General features: G+C 40.2%; 1 protein-coding gene across 1 annotated transcript in view; it reads left to right on the forward strand.

Moving 5' to 3' along the window:
• The window catches only part of ttbk1a (tau tubulin kinase 1a), a 161,657-nt gene that overhangs the window by 25,154 nt on the left and 117,323 nt on the right, over positions 1-19,180 (forward strand). The window contains exons 3-4 of the mRNA XM_039738448.1: positions 478-636; positions 13,834-13,981. Of these exons, the coding sequence (XP_039594382.1) occupies positions 529-636; positions 13,834-13,981 (256 nt within the window). The 5' untranslated portion in view covers positions 478-528. The remainder of the gene's footprint in view (positions 1-477; positions 637-13,833; positions 13,982-19,180) is intronic.

Raw genomic sequence — 19,180 nt, forward strand, 5'->3', positions numbered from 1 at the left:
CTGATTGCTCTAGCATTTAAATCTAAATACAGAAGCAATCAGAAATAGGCAGTGAAAGTAAACTTCTTTCTTTAATTCTAGCAAAACTGCTTTGACCTGGAAGCAACCTGAATTGTAGCTGCTGGACGGACAGAAATCGGCTTCTATTGTGTAGATTCTAGATCTGTTTTTCTTGCTATGGCTATGTTTTCCAATTCAGTGCTTTTATGGTTTTCCTTCCAATGGCTGGCCTCTGACTTTACTTTTTGTTATGTATTCTTTGCTTCTTAAATTAAAAAAAAATCTCTATCTGGAAATATTTTTAAATTTACAGCATCTTAAAAGTCTGTCTCTTACTGTTATCCTTATATATTCCCTGAAGATTATAAAGTGTAGCCTGTAAGTAAAGTATACAGCAACAAAATATGATGATTACCAATGCTGAATGCTCTGGGTTTGATGCGTGGTGTGACTTTTATTTTTTTTTATGTACTACAGATAAATGGCTCATTTAAGTTGGGAGCTGCCCGAGTTTTCACTGGCTGGCAGATGCAGTGCCTAGCACCCGCTATCCAGGACGAAGCAAACATGAATGGGGCTGGGGAGCAGGCGGACATTCTGCCGGCTAATTGCATGGTTAAGGACCGCTGGAAAGTGGTGAGTAGTTGAAATAGCATTTTGTATTCATGTTCCCCTCTACATAGCTTTACTTTACAAAAAAATTAAAAGCAGTGCTTAATACATCTTAGAGTAAAATTAATAATATTCAATATAGAATACTGTGTGGTTATAGTTAGAATAATACTTTATGACTGAGTAAAATAATTCAAGTAATAGCCCATATTCTTCTGTTTGCATAATATAAATATACTAGCTAGCATCACGGGAAAATAACAAAACATTATTCTACAAAACTATGTACTTGTTTCCGGTATAGTCTAGTTTAGTATATATACTAATAAAACTTTAGATTTTCTTATAAAAATAAGAACTGACACAATCTTACTAAAAGTTACCATTTACACTGGACCATTGCATCTTTTAACCTCAGTACTTCTAGAAAAAACATGATATTAACATGATGTTTACTTCAAAAGAATAAGCAACCACTGCACATAATAAAACAGGGCCAATATCAGGTGTTAATGTTGATCACAAATATTTTTAAGAATTTTTATGAGATTTTTATTTTTGCCGCTCACTAACTCTTTAATAGTTTATTGTATCAATAATTTCTCCCCTGCTTTCTGACTCCTCATCTTATGACAAACAAAAAAAAAAAGTCATTTTCAGTTTGTCATTGGCAAGTAATAAGGAAGCAAAGGAGCCAGTAGTGATCAATCTGTGCTAGAGATGGAGTGAAGAAAGTCTTTTGTGATGGCAGGAGTGAGTGGTGATTAGTCAGGGGCACTGTTCAAGATGGAGGACGGTGTTTGTGTTACTCAACCCTCATTTGTCTCTCTTAAATTAACTTTTACGTTATGACTGCGGCACATTCTACATGCTCCAGAACATTTTAATATTATTACTAAACTATTGAGATAATGGTAATTACTGTTCTACGAATTGTTCTTTGCTGCAAGGTTATTTCTGTTTCACTAAATCTTGCACTAAATTGTACAGTAAAATTTTACAAGGGCTTAATAAGGTCAGAAGCACTAGATGTTAAATAACACAAAAGTACATGTCTTTCTGCTGTGTTGAGGAGCTCATATATCAAATCAAAAATCAAATCAAGTAAGTGTCAGAACTGCTTTATTTATTTATGTTATACATATAACGTACTAGCCGTGCCCTGCAGCTTCGCCCATGTATTAGTAAAAAAGAACTCTAAGGAGGGCCCTGCCGGCTCCCCACTCCTGCTGTCACGCTTCCCCCTCCCCTTGGCCCGCAGCATCTGTCTTGGATTAGCACAAATATGTCACTTCTGCAAGCGAACTATGATTCTTAGCGCGATGAGAGAAGTCGCAAAATCAACCGGAATGTTCAAGCAAATTATAGAAAAAAAACACGATCTAAATCCGTTTAGTAGTTCTCTCGTGAAAAGCAGACAGACAGACAGACAGACATTGGATTTTATATATAGAGTGTGAAAGAAACGGCTGGACACACAGCGAAGGTTTGGGGCAGCCACCCGTATAATTTCCCTGGCTGCAAAAGGCTTTAAAGATAGAGTAAAATGTGTACTGGTTATATTCCAAAACAGAACTGTGTTAGTATGGAGGATGAACAGTTTTTACAGCTGGTTCACAGGAAGTGACGTCCTCGGGGCCGGGACAGGAAGTGACATCCTCAGGGCTGGAACAGGAAGAATTTCATGTGTTTGGTCTGCAGAAAGAAAAGAGAGCAGTTCAGTGCACTCCACCGCCACCTGGCCTGGCATGGAATTGTCGTTTCCTGGTCCATTTGGTTGACTTGTATGTGTGTGACAAGAGATATTTTATCACTCTTACGGGTGAAGTTGGCTAGAACGGGTACTATTGATATACTGTATATCCTATAGAATCATAGCTTTCTATACTTGTTGCAAGTCATGCAATCAACAAAACCTATTATGATGGTTTATAAAAGCACTATTTTTTTTTTTAGCATTTTTGCATACTTAATCCAATGCGTAGTGGAATTTGTATAGATGTTAATTACTTAAGGATTGCATGATTGTTTAAACATTGTGCTCATGAGTCACACACCTCATCTGTCATGTGTTACATTTCTGATTTTTAGATATTTTCACAAACGTAATATCTAACATTGTTTGTAATAATAACCTGTCATTTAGTTTCTGTCACATTTATGATGTTGATAAACCCTTTTAAAGAGCCTTTGAAAATTCCAGTCTTGTGATGGTTGTTATAGAGAGTTATTAATGTTGAACTATTTAAATGAATATTTTAAAGGTCCTGAAGAGATAAGAAGAATAAGTTTGTGGGGTGATGTTGAATGAGAATTTGGGGAAGAACTATAATAATAAAGAGTTCTTTTAATATTGTAAATCCCTTAAAGAAATACTACAGTGGTCATTATGGAAATGATAAAACTTCTGTTTATTTTTTAATTTGTATACATTTTTAAAGCTGCAAATTCAGATTTTAATGAGAGTTGACTTATGCAGCAGTACTTCTAGCAAAACTTTTGAAAGTTTCTTTAAATGATTTAATTCTTTTAACTGGTTTTGCTGATTCTTATACCTTTCTTACATTTTTCCAACCGATATTGTGACTGGAAATCAGTTTACTTTCCAGAATTGAAAGTTTTTATTAAATGCACTGGCACTTCAGGATTACACAGTAATGATCTAGAAGGGTGTATTGTAATTATGAAGCGGTACTGTACTGATTTAAAGTGTTCTTATTTTGGAAAATCTCAGTTAGTTCTTCTTTGAACTTTTTCAAATACCACTAAAATGGACAGACATCTTGCGTATTTGTGAAAGGTTTTCTAGCAGTCATTGCTATTGTGAGACATGCCGAGACACCACCAGACTGAGACCACATCTTTATCCAAAAGTGCACGTTTATTTTTTCCAATTTGCACACAGTCCCACACAGTGCTTCCCAGCACTAACCTCCTTTAACACGGGCCTCTCTTTAAATGTCCATGGACCGCCTTTCCTTTCTCCACGGGAGCTTCGTCCTGCTCCCACTCCCGACTTTAGCTCTCCGATTGTAGGGAGGCGGCCCCTTTTATGTTCACCTGGACGTGCTCCAGGTGCCTGATGACATTCTTCCGGCAGCACTTCCTGTTGTGGCAGAAGTGCTGCCCTTGCACCTGGAAGCACTCCGGGCGTCCTGGGAAGGCTCTTCATCCATCCTCCCGGGTGTGGCGGAAGTGAATGCCTCCCGGGCTGTCTGAGGCTCGGGGTGCCCCCTGGCGGTGGCCACAGGCCCCAACAGGCTTGAGGCTCCTTGCTCCTCTCCTGTGGTCCTCTCCCGATCCAGGGCGGTTGCCCCCTCGTGGCCCGGAGGACGAATACGCCACCTCCCGGTCCTTCCTGGCGTCCCAGCTGGGTCTGTCCTCCAGCCTCCTGTGACACTATGTACATCTATATTGCTTTTTATCTGTATATAAAAATGCTAAAGGTTGTCTGTTTGTCATGGAAAAAATTCCGTTGAAGCTTCATCTTTATCTCAATCGACAGCTTATGCTGTGATACATGCGACATGACCCATGAATTGGATGTCTGGCCCACAGTGGGCCTGAAATTGGGTTGCACGGCCAGCAGAGATGTGGCAGCATGCTTTTTGAATGGCAGAAAATGCACACTCACAACTTAGCTGACACGAAAGCAAGTAGCCAAAAACAAAACGGTGATGGGCAGGCAGTATTGGTGCCAGGAACCCCGAAAAAATCCATGAAGCACATTGCACTGAACCATGACAGGCATGTTAACTGCAGGACACAGAATGGGGCGTGACAAACACTTGACAGCTTCCTGCACAAATGTACATTCCCATCGCAAAATAAAGTCAAACATTTACAACACATACACAGTATTAATAGCTCTTTAAATTTTTTGCATCTATATGAGCCTATATTGAAAATCCCCCAGGACACAGCGCCTATGAGTTCAGATGAGTTGAGGATGAAAAAAAAAAATGCCACACATACTGTAGATGCCTGACAGGTTCAATAACTTACCATGTACTGTAAATTTGTAAACTTCTTCAGAGAATCCTTGGGTACCGCTGGTTCGACTTTGTGTTGCTCACAGAGTCCCGAATGAGGCACATTATCTGCATTGTGATGGAGAGTCAATTATGGCACTAACAGCCATGTGGTGTGAGGGTGATCAGGCTCGCAGGATCCTCATTGGTTGAGGACCAGAGTGGCTGGACCAGGCCAAGGGGACGCCCACATAACACCTGGCTGTGGCAGATAGATAGTCACTTCTGGAAGGTGGGACTGGAGCTCTTGTGTGGCTGGGGGGGTTTGCCAACCAGGATCCCGAGCTGTTTTGTTGCGTGGTGGGTGCAGCAACGTGCTGCACCAGTGCAGGCTCTCCAACCTGACCTGTACTGTAAATTCAGATGAAGTGCCTTAGGAAACACTTTATGTTCTGAAAATGTAGACATTTCTGTCATTTGCTTAGAATAGAATAGTATTTTATTGATGGAAACGCCCTTACGCCTGAGCCTTTAGTCATGGAAGGCAGGTTGAAGAAGAAGAGAAACCACCAGTGCAGACAGGTTCAAGAAGTAAAGAAGTACTTCCTCGCTGCTTTTACACAAGACCTTACTGTACCTATTAAATGAAATGATAAACTTCCACGTGTTGTGCAAGATACCACTATTTAGAATATCAACCTGCTCCTTCTCTTTTGCATCCATGACAGCCTTTGTTGATAATCCTCCAGGACGCGGTGCCAAGATGTTCAAAATTCATAATCAAATTTATTATTATATTGGTGAACTACACCCCTGAAAAGCGTCAACCTCCAGCCTATGCCAACCTTTACATTATTTATCCTGATGAAGCTCTTACACAAAGAACTGAAAATAAAGACATCTCTCCTAATTTGCTTCAACATCAATTAATTGGCGGTAGCAATCCTAACGCCCAAACGTTTAAAACTTATGAGGCAGGTTTAAAAAGAAGATTAAAAGCACAGACTAATAGCTGACTGGTTCAAGTAAAAATGTACTTCCAAACTGATTTTACACAGGAGAAGACACTGATGTTCCAACATCGCATACTTTTGTTTTTGCTGTGCTCACTGAAAACAATTTAGTCATTTACCCCAATGAAGACAAACCCTGACGCCTGCCTATTCTAAACTGATTTATATTGATTGTTTTCCATTCCCTTTTATTTGAGGTCCAGAGGTTCGTATGTTCCACTATGTTTTTTGTGGAGTTGTGGCTGAAGACATTTTTTTTTAACAAAGCTAAAGATTTTTTTTGTGTTCAGAATAGTGATGCTCCGATCAGGCTTTTTAAGATTGATACTGAGTGCTGATTTCATGTTACTTGATCGGCCAATTCCCTTTGTTTTTTTCCCTTTATCCTTTAGCATTTTGCACTAAGCTCCTGCATAAGCAGATGCCTAGAAGCCTTAGGTCCTATATTAAAGCGTATTTTTATAATTAAACTATAGACCACAGGTGTTCACCATTTCTCTAACAAAAAAAAAATCATATACTCACACAATCAAAGAATTGGTATTCACAATTTAGCATTGCTTACATGGAAATATACTTGCACTTATAGGTTTTAATAATTTTTAATCGTTAATTGCACTGGAGCTTTTTTTTACTGTTAAAGTACACATCTCTCTGTATTTAAAATCCAACGTCTCTCTCTCTGTCTGTCCGTCCGCTTTTCACGAGAGGACTACTTAACGGATTTAGATCGGGTTGTTTTCTAGAATTTGCTTGAACATTCCGGTTGATTTTGCGACTTCTCTCATCGTGCTAAGAATCACAGTTTGCTTACAGGAACAATACATTTGCGGTAATCTGAGACAGAGGCTGCGGGCCGAGGGGAGGGGGAAGAGTGACGTCAGGAGTGGGGAGCGCCAAATCGCTTTACCTCTTTCCATGTTTTGGAGCGGACCTTGCCTCCGCTTTGCTAGTGATACCTGTTTGTTTATTGGTTTTCAAAGTTTTTCCTGTTTCACTGCTGTACGCGGGTGGAGCCACGGTGGGACGGTTAGTTTACTATATTGACACAGGTGTGTTTTTTTTTCTTCAGTGTATCAGGTAGACATTCCTAATTCTTGAGGTGAAATTCTAAATATGGATTGCCATTTTAATAATGCAGTACTTGTTTCTTACCAAAACTCACACAACAACAAATAATAAACCCAATTACAAATCTTAAAATAGCTGCAAATGTATCAAATGTTTATAAATCGTTTATCTAGAAGACATAAGACTGCATGCTTAACAAGTTTATAAGTAGAAGGCATTTTACTGTTACGCCAACAAGACTAATTAAATTACCATAAAGCCTACAAAAGCAGGGGCTGAAAAGAAAATTTTTTTTGTGATCAGCCAATTTAACGATCACCGATCGAGTCTTTGCAGTGAAAATCAGCCGATTTGGAGCATCCCTAATTCACAATGTACAGTGCATCTTTGGAGAAAAAGAGTAACTGCTTGTTCCAGTTTGACGCTTTTCCTGTAGCTTCAGGAAAGATAAGGATAGTTTGAACTGGGGGTATTGGGAATGTGAACATTTTTCCCGAGCACTGGCTTGATGGGTAACCCTGGACAGAATGTGCACAAATTCATTGTTTTGTGGCGGCAACATAAGTAAGAATGCCCAGTGATTTGACAACAGCCTTTGAGTGTCAAATAAATCATCTGATGAAGTCATACAGTACTTTGCCTTTTTTAAAAATGAATGAACACCTCAACGACTTGTTAATGCCATACATGGAATGAAGCTTCAGAGATTTTATCCACATGTGTACACTGCCGTGGATATTTTTACATGTTATAAGTCACTGTGGCCAGGGCAGAGAAACTGATAAAAAAAATTACTCACATTCAGCATTGTAATAATAATAATTAATTCTCTGCATTTATATAGCGCTTTTCTCACTACTCAGAGTGCTCAGCAATTGCAGGTTAAGGGCCTTGCTCAAGGGCCCAACAGAGCAGAGTCCGTTTTGGCATTTATGGGATTCGAACCGGCAACCTTCCAATTGCCAGTGCAGATCCCCAGCCTCAGAGCCACCACTCCACCCTACCAAGACTTGACAGTCTAGCACTCCTGTCCAGCAAGTGGGAGCCTCCACGTTAAGTGCGATTTTTGGTTGTAATTAATGATTTTGCAATTGTGAAAACTTGGAGGGTGATTCTGTTTAAATGAATGTAATTAGATTGGATCAGTTATTTACTATATTTGTTTTGCATGTTGTTAAAAGTACATTTTGTTGTATTTGTTTCGCAATGTTACAAAATGTATGCTGTTAATCTTTTGCATTTGGCTTTAAATTTAAAAAAAAAAAAAACAATAATAAGCGCGGGCAATGTTTTACATGTGGCACAGTGGTAGCACTGCTGCCTCGCAGTTAGAAGACCCGGGTTTGCTTCCCGGGTCCTCCCTGTGTGGAGTTTACATGTTCTTCCTGTGTCTGTATGGGTTTCCTCCCACAGTCCAAAGACATGCAGGTTAGGTGAATTGGCGATTCTAAATTGTCCCTAGTGTGTGCTTGGTGTGTGGGTGTGTTTGCCCTGCGGTGGGCTGGCACCCTGCCCGGGGTTTTTTTCCTGCCTTGCGCCCTATGTTGGCTGGGATTGGCTCCAGCAGACCCCCATGACCCTGTAGTTGGGTTAGATTGAAATGCCGTAAATACACATTGGTAATGTCCTGTTAGTCACAGTTTTGATAAAACATTGTAAGGCATATGTGGGGCCCATTAGTACAGTTCGGTCCTGGGCCCTAATATGTATAATAGTGCTCCTGGTTCCAGGTGTTTTCACCTTTATGATCAAGGAATCTTTGCTTGTGCATCTTTCCATAGAACGTAAGTGATGCATATTTTCATACTTCCCTTTTTTGCCATTTATGTATTTCTTTTCTTAGCGGTCTTTAACACAATGCATAATGCAGATTTTTGTCAATAGTTTTCAAATTTGCCTATAAGAAGAGCTTCATTGTGGATCGAAGTTTTCAGGCCATATTGAGCTTTGTCACTAAGTCCTTATACAGAGTCTGAAGCCCAGTACATGTTATTTCACTTTGGATAAAAACAAGAATTCAACAAAACAAGCCCAATCCAAAAAAAAATAACCCAAAGTAATCCATTTCCAGTTACAGGATTGTATCACACGACGGGCTGTATTTTGGTGACCGTGATGTTATCTTGGTTCCAATAAACAAAAAATGCAATTAAAACATAACAGGGACCAGACTTACTATAAAAAAAAAAAAAACAGGATTAAATTACTCGCAATTAGAGGCGGCCTTAGGGGTGTGCGGGGCCTCTGGCTGACCAACCCCATGCAGGGCCGGTTACGTCAAATGCTGTTACCGGTATGTGTGGACTTAATACATTTGTGTGCATATTTAATAAAAATGATGTTAACTTACATCAGATTTTCTCATTACAGTATTCAGCTAAATTTTTGCAAGATAACACGCAGACTTTATCAAAATATAACGATGTAGTCTAATAAAAAAGTCATTCAGTTAGTCATATCCTAACACAGAGTCACGGGGGTTACTGCTGGAGCCAATCCCAGCCAGCACAGGGCGCAGGGCAGGAACAAACCCCGGGCAGAGCGCCAGCCTACTACAGGGCACGCACACCCACACACCAAGCACACACTAGGGACAATTTAGGATCACCAATGCACCCAACCTGCATGTCTTTGGACTGTGAGAGGAAACCCACACAGACACTGGGAGGACCCGGGAAGCGAACCCAGGTCTCCTTACTAGGAGGCAGCAGCGCTACCGCTGTGCCACCGTGCTGCTCCAATTAAAAAAGTTCAATTCATAATTCATGACAATACCACGACAGTGCGAAATGCAATGCGGTGTCATGCGGAAATCAGCAGGGCCTCTTCTAGAATAAGAACACAAATTGCAAGTCTACTCTGAATCTCGATACGCAGGATGTCACAGTCATAACTCACACTGATGTCATGTCAGCCGGTTATCATTAGCGATACACGTTTTTGTGCATTAATATTCGGACTATGAAATGTTTCCAATGACGTACATGTTTGGAATTTGACCTTGAAGAAAGATTTTTAAAGGGTTCCTTTTAGAGACATCTCCGATCTAACCGGAGTACTCCAATCGGTAAGAGAGGTAAATATTTTATTCTCATTTCATGATTTTTTTACTCCGTTAAACAATAATTCATTTTTCTTTTACATATTTATAGAATTTCGTGATTTTGACTCCAATGCATAATCATTATTTCTTTGGACATTTACAGATTTTACTAATATTCTGTCTGTAACTGGGGTTGGGCGCCAAAGGCGCCATGGGGACTTGGCCCCCCTAGTCTATGTATATACTGTATATATATATATATATATATATATATATATATATATATATATATATATATATATACACACACTAGGGACTATAATGTAACAAATCCACTGGAATGGGACACGCAGACCTCAAAAGTGGGGCCCCCTTAGGCGCAGGGCCTGGGGAGGTCACCCTCCTTGCCACCCCCAAACGCCGCTCTTGCTCAGAATAATTAAGGTAGTCCATTAAATATTGAAATACCAGGTGATGCTGTCTTTTCAATTAATTAAGTAAATGACTTTAGGTCGCCTTGTTAAAGGTTTACTATTATTCAAATTATTGTTTGTTAATGATGTGTTTCATGCCATATCAATTTAACTCTGCCTTTTAAATATAGTAGTGCATTTCTTTAATCTATCCATTTTGTAAACACTCTAATTAAATTTAATATTGTGTGGAGCCAAATCCTCTCCAGGCTGAAAACAAAACCTGCACATGTCTGTTATACAGCTCATGTGTTTATAAATCCACACTCACACACTCATGCCCACTAATACAGAGCCAGTTTGCAGTAGTAACAGTCAGCCCAACCTGCATGTGCTTCGGGTGTGTGGAAAACTGTAGACTTCAAAGAGAAACACATGCAGGACACACTCTCCGAGGGCTCTGAGGCACTAGTACTAATGGCTGTGCTGTGTTAATAGGCAGAATATAGTTTGATGCTGACAGGCTTCTTTACAACAACAACAACATTTATTTATATAGCACATTTTCATACAAACAGTAGCTCAAAGTGCTTTACATAATAAAGAATAGAAAAATAAAAGACACAATAAGAAAACAAAATAAATCAACATTAATTAACATCGATAGTAACATCCATCCATCCATTTTCCAACCCACTGAATCCAAACACAGGGTCATGGGGGTCTGCTGGAGCCAATCCCAGCCAGGAGGGCTTGTGCCTCCTCCAGACCGCGAGGGGGCGTCCGCCCTGGTTATGTTGGGGGCCACGGGTACAGGGCTTAGAAGCCCAGCCCTGTAGGGACCCGTGGCCACCGCCAGGCGGCGCCCCGGTGCCTGAAGATCCCTGGAGTCCAGCACTTCCAGCACACCAGGAAGTGCTGGGGGGAAGACGACTGGGGACACCCGGACTGCTTCCGCCACACTGGGGCGTGGCTACGGAGGAGTGCCGGGAAGCAGCTGGAGCCCATCCGGGTTCCTATTTAAGGGGCCGCCTCTCAGCAGTCGATAGCGGAAGTCGGGTGGAAGAGAGACGGACTGGAGGCGGCCAGGAGAAAGGCATTGAAACTGAGAGGCCTGGACGTTTGGGGAAACGGTGCAAGAGGCACTGGGGTTTGAGGTGCACGTGATTGTAAATATAGTTGTAAATAAACAGTGTGTGGTGGATCCAACGATGTCCGTCTGTCTGTGTCCGGGTTCAAGTTCACAAGTCATAGCCCAAACCAGTACATAACAACATGGTATAAGCTGTTGCATACGTGTTTAACATCGAGAAATGTTTAAACAAAAGCTGAACTGTCCATTTAATGTCTGGTGTCCCAGAGAATTATTGTCCCTATGTCATTATCTCAGTTATAACTGGCAAAGTGTGAAGATTGGTAGAATGAGATGAACTGTTATAAAGCCTGATATCTCAGGTAGCACTTGCACTGTCTTGGAATGAGCCAGTGAATTCGGGGCAATGGTGGATTGATATATCACCCAGCGTTAATCGTGGTGGCCTGAGTTGGTATTTCATTTTACTATCATCCAATTTTCTGTTACTGTCTCTAGTGAATCGAAGGTCAGTCCTGTAATACAGTTTGCCTTCCTAATCAGTCTGTTTAGGGACACTGAGCTGGTGTTCCTCCACTATCAGACCACAACGTAGGATAGCAGTATAGAATCTATGGACTGACAGGACATCCTCAGCCATTAAAGGGTCAGAGCCTCTTTAAAGACACGGGAGCCGCCCTGGGCCTTTTTGTACAGCATGTCTGCTTTCCACTCAATCCAGTCTACTGTTTACCCACAGGTAATTATAAGCCTGCAACAACTAGAAACAACTAATAATGAACAGAAAAACTTTATATTGATAAATTAAACAAAGTACAGATTACTAAAAAATAGACTTTTCCATTTTTCTTGTTATATTCACCTTATTTTCACCTTATTTCTCATTATTTTTACCTGCATTATCCACCAATAGAAGTAGTTTAAAGTGTCCCCACTGCAAGTGTTAAGCATATAGTCTTAATGAGGTATACTCGGCGCAAATTGGAAAATAAAACAGTGGGATATCTTAGGAAGAATCTTAAATAAACATTTTATATATGTTATCGTAGACCCATGTCCTCCCTGGGTGGAGTTTGCATGTCCTCCCCATGTCTGTGTGAGTTTCTTAGTCCAAACACAGACAGGTTGGTGGCACTAAATTGGCCCTGGACTAGCACCCTGTCCAGGGATTGTTCTTGCCTTGCACCATATGCTTGATGGGATAGGCTAGCCCCCAACAGCCCTGTTCAGGATTAGGAAATGGTATAGTATGGAACAATACATGTAAAATCAAAGTCCTCTATTATTTTTATTTTTAATTGTAATTTCTTGTTTTTTTTTAATTATAAACTCTATAGGCAAATGATTAAACAAGTGTTACTCTAGTTAAATCATACAAGATCCCTAGTGCTATGCACAGTACACTGGAAAATAGAGCACATTTCTCTAAATATGTATTTAAGAAACTTCAGATTTTCTGTAAGAAGTTCTTAAGTCATTTGTGGAATGCAGGTAATCAGTTATTGTGGTGCAATTGTTATTACTGTTACCTTAAACCTCCACAGTCCTTTATTCAAAGCCCAGTATACTTCTATTAGGGCTTTACAACCAGTACTAGCTGGCATTTCTCCGGGTTTCCTCTCAAACCCCCAAGACATGCATATTAATTTAATTTGCTAATATGAATTTACCTGGTATAACTGACTATGGGAATATCCTCGATCTCCTCCTGACCCCACAATGGAAGTTACTTGTTGAGATCACATATGGATGATTATTACAGAGGTGTATATCTAAATTCAAATTTTGAAAGTGTCAATTATATCTAGGCTTTATTTGTATATAAATGTCTTATTTATTTTGTATACAGTTCATTACATAGGTTTACTAGGGGATTTGCTCGCTTCGTTCACCAACCCCCTGATCACTTTGCTTGTCAGCCACTTCGTGTCTCTGCCACTCACGTTATGAAAAGGGGGGCTGAACGCACCCCAAGGAGACGGGGTCGCTCTTCCAAAATCCCCTCTTTAACGGTGATACAATGGGAAACAAATACAGTTGTTTTTTTTACCTCCTCTTTGCTCGATCAGCTGCTGGCTTGCTGCTACTTCTGCCGAACCGCGTGATCTGCATCTTGCATGGCGCTTCAAACATTTAAAAACCTGTTAGAGCAGCTATCTGTGTCATCTACTCTTTGTCTTTTATTTCTAGCCCCCGGCGTGGTTACATCTCTTGGCACAAAGTCTTGTCTCGTGGAAAGTCACTTCTTGATATTTTTTACTTTATAATTTAAAAACAGAATACGAATCTGTAAATCTGACAACATCACATAAATTCTGAAAAGAATGATACCAAACGTATATGTTGGTTTTAAAATAAGCCAGATTTTAAGCGTGACAAAAGAGTGATATAAAAAGTCACATAAAATTGTTGCACAAAATCATTGTACTTTTTGGCTTAGGATTTTATATATATAGAGTAGATTTAATCAGTTTACAATTTTTGTTCTACTATAGTTTTCAGACATTTATCCTAGATTAAACTAAATGTATGGTAAAATATTTAAAGTTTTGATTTAAAGGTGAAGTTGCTATTATTTACTTGACTATTTCCTGAGAAAAATGTTCTTTCTATGCAGCTGAAGAAAATAGGAGGAGGAGGTTTTGGAGAGATCTATGAAGCCTTGGATTTGCTAACAAGGGAGAATGTGGCACTGAAGGTGGAGTCGGCCCAGCAACCAAAACAGGTTCTCAAGATGGAAGTAGCTGTCCTTAAGAAATTGCAAGGTATAATACATTACTTTAGTTACTTAATGGCTGTGAGATGTGTTTTTATAGGAAGTTGATATGTCAACTTTTATTATAGTAAATTATTTAATCAAAAACATGGTACAGGTATTTCTTTTGGATTGAAATGGTCAAAAAATGTTATACTACAGTCACAGAAGAAAGATATGTACTGTATATGTCATGTTATCAGAATTAGGGGATCTTTACAGACAACTAGAATTTAAACATTAATCTGTATAGTATTTTAGATATGAGTGTTTTTATGCTGGCTCATGTGTAAGATCCGAGTGTTTCCTGTTCACTGTTAACAGGATGTTTACTACAGGCTAGGCTTTTGATGTCACGTGACAAAATGGACAATAGTATTAATAGCATAAATACAGTGCATCCAGAAAGTATTCACAGCGCATCACTTTTTCCACATTTTGTTATGTTACAGCCTTATTCCAAAATGGATTAAATTAATTTTTTTCCTCAGAATTCTACACACAACACCCCATAATGACAACGTGAAAAAAGTTTACTTGAGATTTTTGCAAATTTATTAAAAATAAAAAATTGAGAAAGTACATGTACATAAGTATTCACAGCCTTTGCCTTTTCCTTGAGATGTTTCTGTGGCTTCATTGGAGTCCACCTGTGGTAAATTCAGTTGATCGAACATGACTTGGAAAGACACACACCTGTCTATATAAGGTCCCACAGTTGACAGTTCACTTCAGAGCACAAACCAAGCATGAAATCAAAGGAATTGTCTGTAGGCCTCCGAGACAGGATTGTCTTGAGGCACAAATCAGGGGAAGGTTACAGAAAAATTTCTGCTGCTTTGAAGGTCCCAATGAGCACAGTGGCCTCCATCATCTGTAAGTGGAAGAAGTTGGAAACCACCAGGACTCTTCCTAGAGCTGGCCAGCCATCTAAACTGAGCGATCGGGGGAGTGGGGCTTTAGTCAGGGAGGTGATTAAGAACCCGGTGGTCACTCTGTCAGAGCTCCAGTGGTCCTCTGTGGAGAGAGGAGAACCTTCCAGAAGTACAACCATCTCTGCAGCAATCCACCAATCAGGCCTGTATGGTAGAGTGGCCAGACAGAAGCCACTCCTTAGTAAAAGGCACATGGCAGCCCGCCTGGAGTTTGCCAAAAGGCACCTGAAAGACTCTCAGACCATGAGAAACAAAATTCTCTGGTCTGATGAGACAAAGATTGAACTCTTTGGTGTGAATTGTTTGGAGGAAACCAGGCACCACTTATCACCAGGCCAATATCATCCCTACAGTGAAGCATGGTGGTGGCAGAATCATGCTGTGAGGATGTTTTTCAGCGGCAGGAACTGGGAGACTAGTCATGATAAAGGGAAAGATGACTGCAGCAATGTACAGAGACATCCTGGATGAAAACCTGCTCCAGAGCGCTCTTGACCTCAGACTGGGGCGACGGTTCATCTTTCAGCAGGACAACGACCCTAAGCACACAGCCAAGATATCAAAGGAGTGGCTTCAGGACAACTCTGTGAATGTCCTTGAGTGGCCCAGCCAGAGCCCAGACTTGAATCCAATTGAACATCTCTGGAGAGATCTTAAAATGGCTGTGCACTGACGCTTCCCATCCAACCTGATGGAGCTTGAGAGGTGCTGCAAAGAGGAATGGGCAAAACTGGCCAAGGATAGGTGTGTCAAGCTTGTGGCATCATATTCAAAAGGACTTGAGGCTGTAATTGCTGCCAAAGGTGCATCGACAAAGTATTGAGCAAAGGCTGTGAATACTTATGTACATGTGCTTTCTCAATTTTTTTATTTTTAATAAATTTGCAAAAATCTCAAGTAAACTTTTTTCACGTTGTCATTATGGGGTGTTGTGTGTAGAATTTGGAGGAAAAAAATGAATTCAATCCATTTTGGAATAAGGCTGTAACATAACAAAATGTGGAAAAAGTGATGCGCTGTGAATACTTTCCGGATGCACTGTATAAAGAATAACCTTCAAATGTGTAGCCCACACTTAAAAAGCCAAATTAAAATGAATAATCATTAAAAGTGATTATTTGCAACTGGATTTGGTTAACTGGATATACAATTTAAAGAGATTGTTATTTTCAATTCATTCATTTTTTATTTCTTGATCTTTGCCAGTAATAAAGCTGTAGTGAATGAGTTATTCCCCCTCCAGCCCTGGGGTGCCCTACTTCGCGTCTCTGCCTCTCGCGTTGTGAAGAGGGGGCTCAACGCACACTAAGGAGATGCGGTCGTTACTCCGAAACCCCCTCTTAAACGGTGATACAATGGGAAACAAATAGTTTTTTTACCTCCTCTATGCTCGATCAGCTGGCTTGCTGCTGCTGCTTGTGCCGTGCTACGTGATCTGCATGTCGCACAGCGCTTCGAACATTTAAAAGCCTGTACAGCAGCTGTCCTTTTGTCTCACTTCCTTGTCTCGCTGGACGTTAAAATGTCTCAGAGAAAATCACATCTCGACCCAAGATTTTTTTAATTAAAATAGAGAGATTTATTTTTAAAAAAGTCTTATTAAAAATACTTATGTCGAAAATACAGGAGATTGGAGATGAGTCTTTTCTTGTCTAGATGCAGAACTGCATCAGATTGTTGGTCAGTCTGCAGAGGTCTTGTCATTTTCTTTGGGTTCTCCTTTCTTTTGTTCCCTTTTTTGCTCTCCTGGCGCTGTTCAGCACTCATCCCAAACTTAAAGGTCTAACTTTTTGTGGAATCAGCAATGATCACCAACAATAATCAATAAGTGTTTGTCTCAGGCTGATTGCCCCTTTTGATCCTAATTGCCCCAGGTCTAATACATTGCAAAAAGTATTTGTAACAATCTGTTATGAGGTTCAAGTCAGTAAAATACTGAGTTTAAAATCAATCAATAAAATAAAACATACATAAAAGTTTGTTTTAAAATGGGATCTAGAGTTCATAGTTTAAAAGCTTAACGCTCTGTCGAAATAAAGAAAAAAGGTCCAGGCTTTCCAGTTGCTGTCTGCTTACTGTGATGTCCTAATCGCTGGCAGGCTAGTCAGTATTTGCTCACACAGTTCCAATTGTATATATTGTTTAATTAAAAGTTCAAGTTTGAAAATTTTATTTTCATACCGTTTATGTGCCCATACACCTAAATTATTCTTATTCTTATTCTATTCTGTGGAACTGGACCCGGACACAGACATCGTTGTTTCACCCAACACACTCCTTTATTTACAATTATTTACAAGTTATTGGTGCACAAAACCAGTGCCTCCAGCACCAATCCCCCAAAGTCCAGGCCTCACAGTCACAAATTGCCTTTCTGGCCGCCTCCACTCCTCTCCTCGAGCTCCGTCCTCTTCCACCCGACTCTTGCTCATGAACGGAGGGAGGCGGCCCCTTTTATCCCAACCCGGATGGGCTTCAGCTGCTTCCCGGCAATCCCCCGGGACACACCCCCGTGTGGCGGAAGTGCCGGCTGCGCACCCGGAAGCCCTCCGGGTGTCCCCAGTCTTCTTCCCCACAGCACTTCCTGGTGTGGCGGAAGTGCTGAGGTCCAGGGTTCTTCAGGCACCGGGGCGCCCCCTGGTGGTGGCCATGGGCCCCTACAGGGTTGGGCTTCCAAGCCCTCTACCCGTGGCCCCCAACACAACCAGGGCGGTCGCCCCCTCGTGGTCTGGAGGAGGCACCAGCCCTCCTCTGGTCCCCTCGGGCGTCCTGGCTGGGCTCCACCCCCAGCCGCATGCCACAATTCCTAGTAATTGAAAAAAATGTCATACATGCATGAAAACAGCAATTAATTGAGAGGCCAAGTTAGGATTATATTATCACGCGTCAAAATCTACAACATTAAACTTCACTTCTGGAAATTATACTTATTTACTCTATTTAGAACACTTAAGTTGAAGTCAAATAAATATATGTTCATCTTCCTGCACGATTTTCTTGTTACTCTACAGTAGATCTCAAAGTAGGAGGACCATTGATCTTGGCAAAAAAGACTTTGCTACTTCTCCTGGCATGAAAAAGTGTTGAGTAGCATACAGCGTTATGTCGTCTTAGCAGGCAACTCACAGCTGCATTCTATTATCCTTAGCCGACTTTACTTTAATTACTAATTTCCATTATACAGTTATCCATGCATCATTTCAGTTAACTAAGAAGCTAAACTGAAATAAATGAGTCCCTTTGGCACACAGTCACACAATCAATTATTCTCTTTTTGATCATGAACAGTGAGAATACCTACCAATTATTCCTTCTAACCAATTACTGTAAATAGTACTTATGCACAACTTTGTTATTTCTTTACTTTGAGTCATCTTTATCTTGCTGATTAGTCACCGCTATACTAGTCAGTTTGCCAATAAGCTCTACTTCTGGTATCTTATTTGCTGAACATGGTGAACGTTTGCCTATGATGTGATTGTTTTTGAGGTAGGCTGTAAACTTTACAAATTTACTTACTAAAGAAGAGGTTGGCTATCCCAATAGTTTGCTATGTGATCCATGGTAATTGCAGGGTGTTTCTGTGGAAGAATTTTCTTTTTAATGGACATCCACTGGAATACCCCAATTTAAGCAATAAAACACAAGCATGAGAAAGCGTCGATCATTATTCTTTATCTAAATCTTGCAAGAGACAATGACATACTTTATTAGCCAGCGTTGCAAAGAAAAGAGTGCCCTCTGCGCTATATTTATACAATTCATTGATTAGATCACTACTCAAAAAAAGGAATTCATTACATAATCAGAAAACTGGTGTACTTCCAGATGTGGTTAAAGTGGAGAAGGACAAACAAACTGTAATGGCCTTTACTACACTATTAGCACATAGACTTATCTCGCTCAACTGGAAGAATCCTAACCCACCTCTTTTAAGTAAGTGGGTAACTGATATTGTCTTCTATTTGAAATGGTAAAAAATTAAATTCTAACTTAGATGATCTGTACAAAACATGCTTGTATATAATGTTATTTGATTTTAATAAAGTGCAAAAAAGAAAAAAAAAAAAAGAAAACTTGTAACATGATTGGCTACACCCAGGACATGACAAATATTGATAACCTTTGAATGACCACAATTTAATCCCGTCCACTAGGTCAATTAGGAAGTCCTGTTATCTTAGGGTGTACATGTAAATGCATTATTATTATTATTATAAGAGATGTGTGTGATTTTGCACGTTTATTCTCAAGGTTTGCCAAACAGTGGTCTA

The sequence above is a fragment of the Polypterus senegalus genome, chromosome 16 (genome assembly GCF_016835505.1).
Source record: "Polypterus senegalus isolate Bchr_013 chromosome 16, ASM1683550v1, whole genome shotgun sequence".
In the NCBI taxonomy this organism is placed as follows: domain Eukaryota; kingdom Metazoa; phylum Chordata; class Cladistia; order Polypteriformes; family Polypteridae; genus Polypterus; species Polypterus senegalus.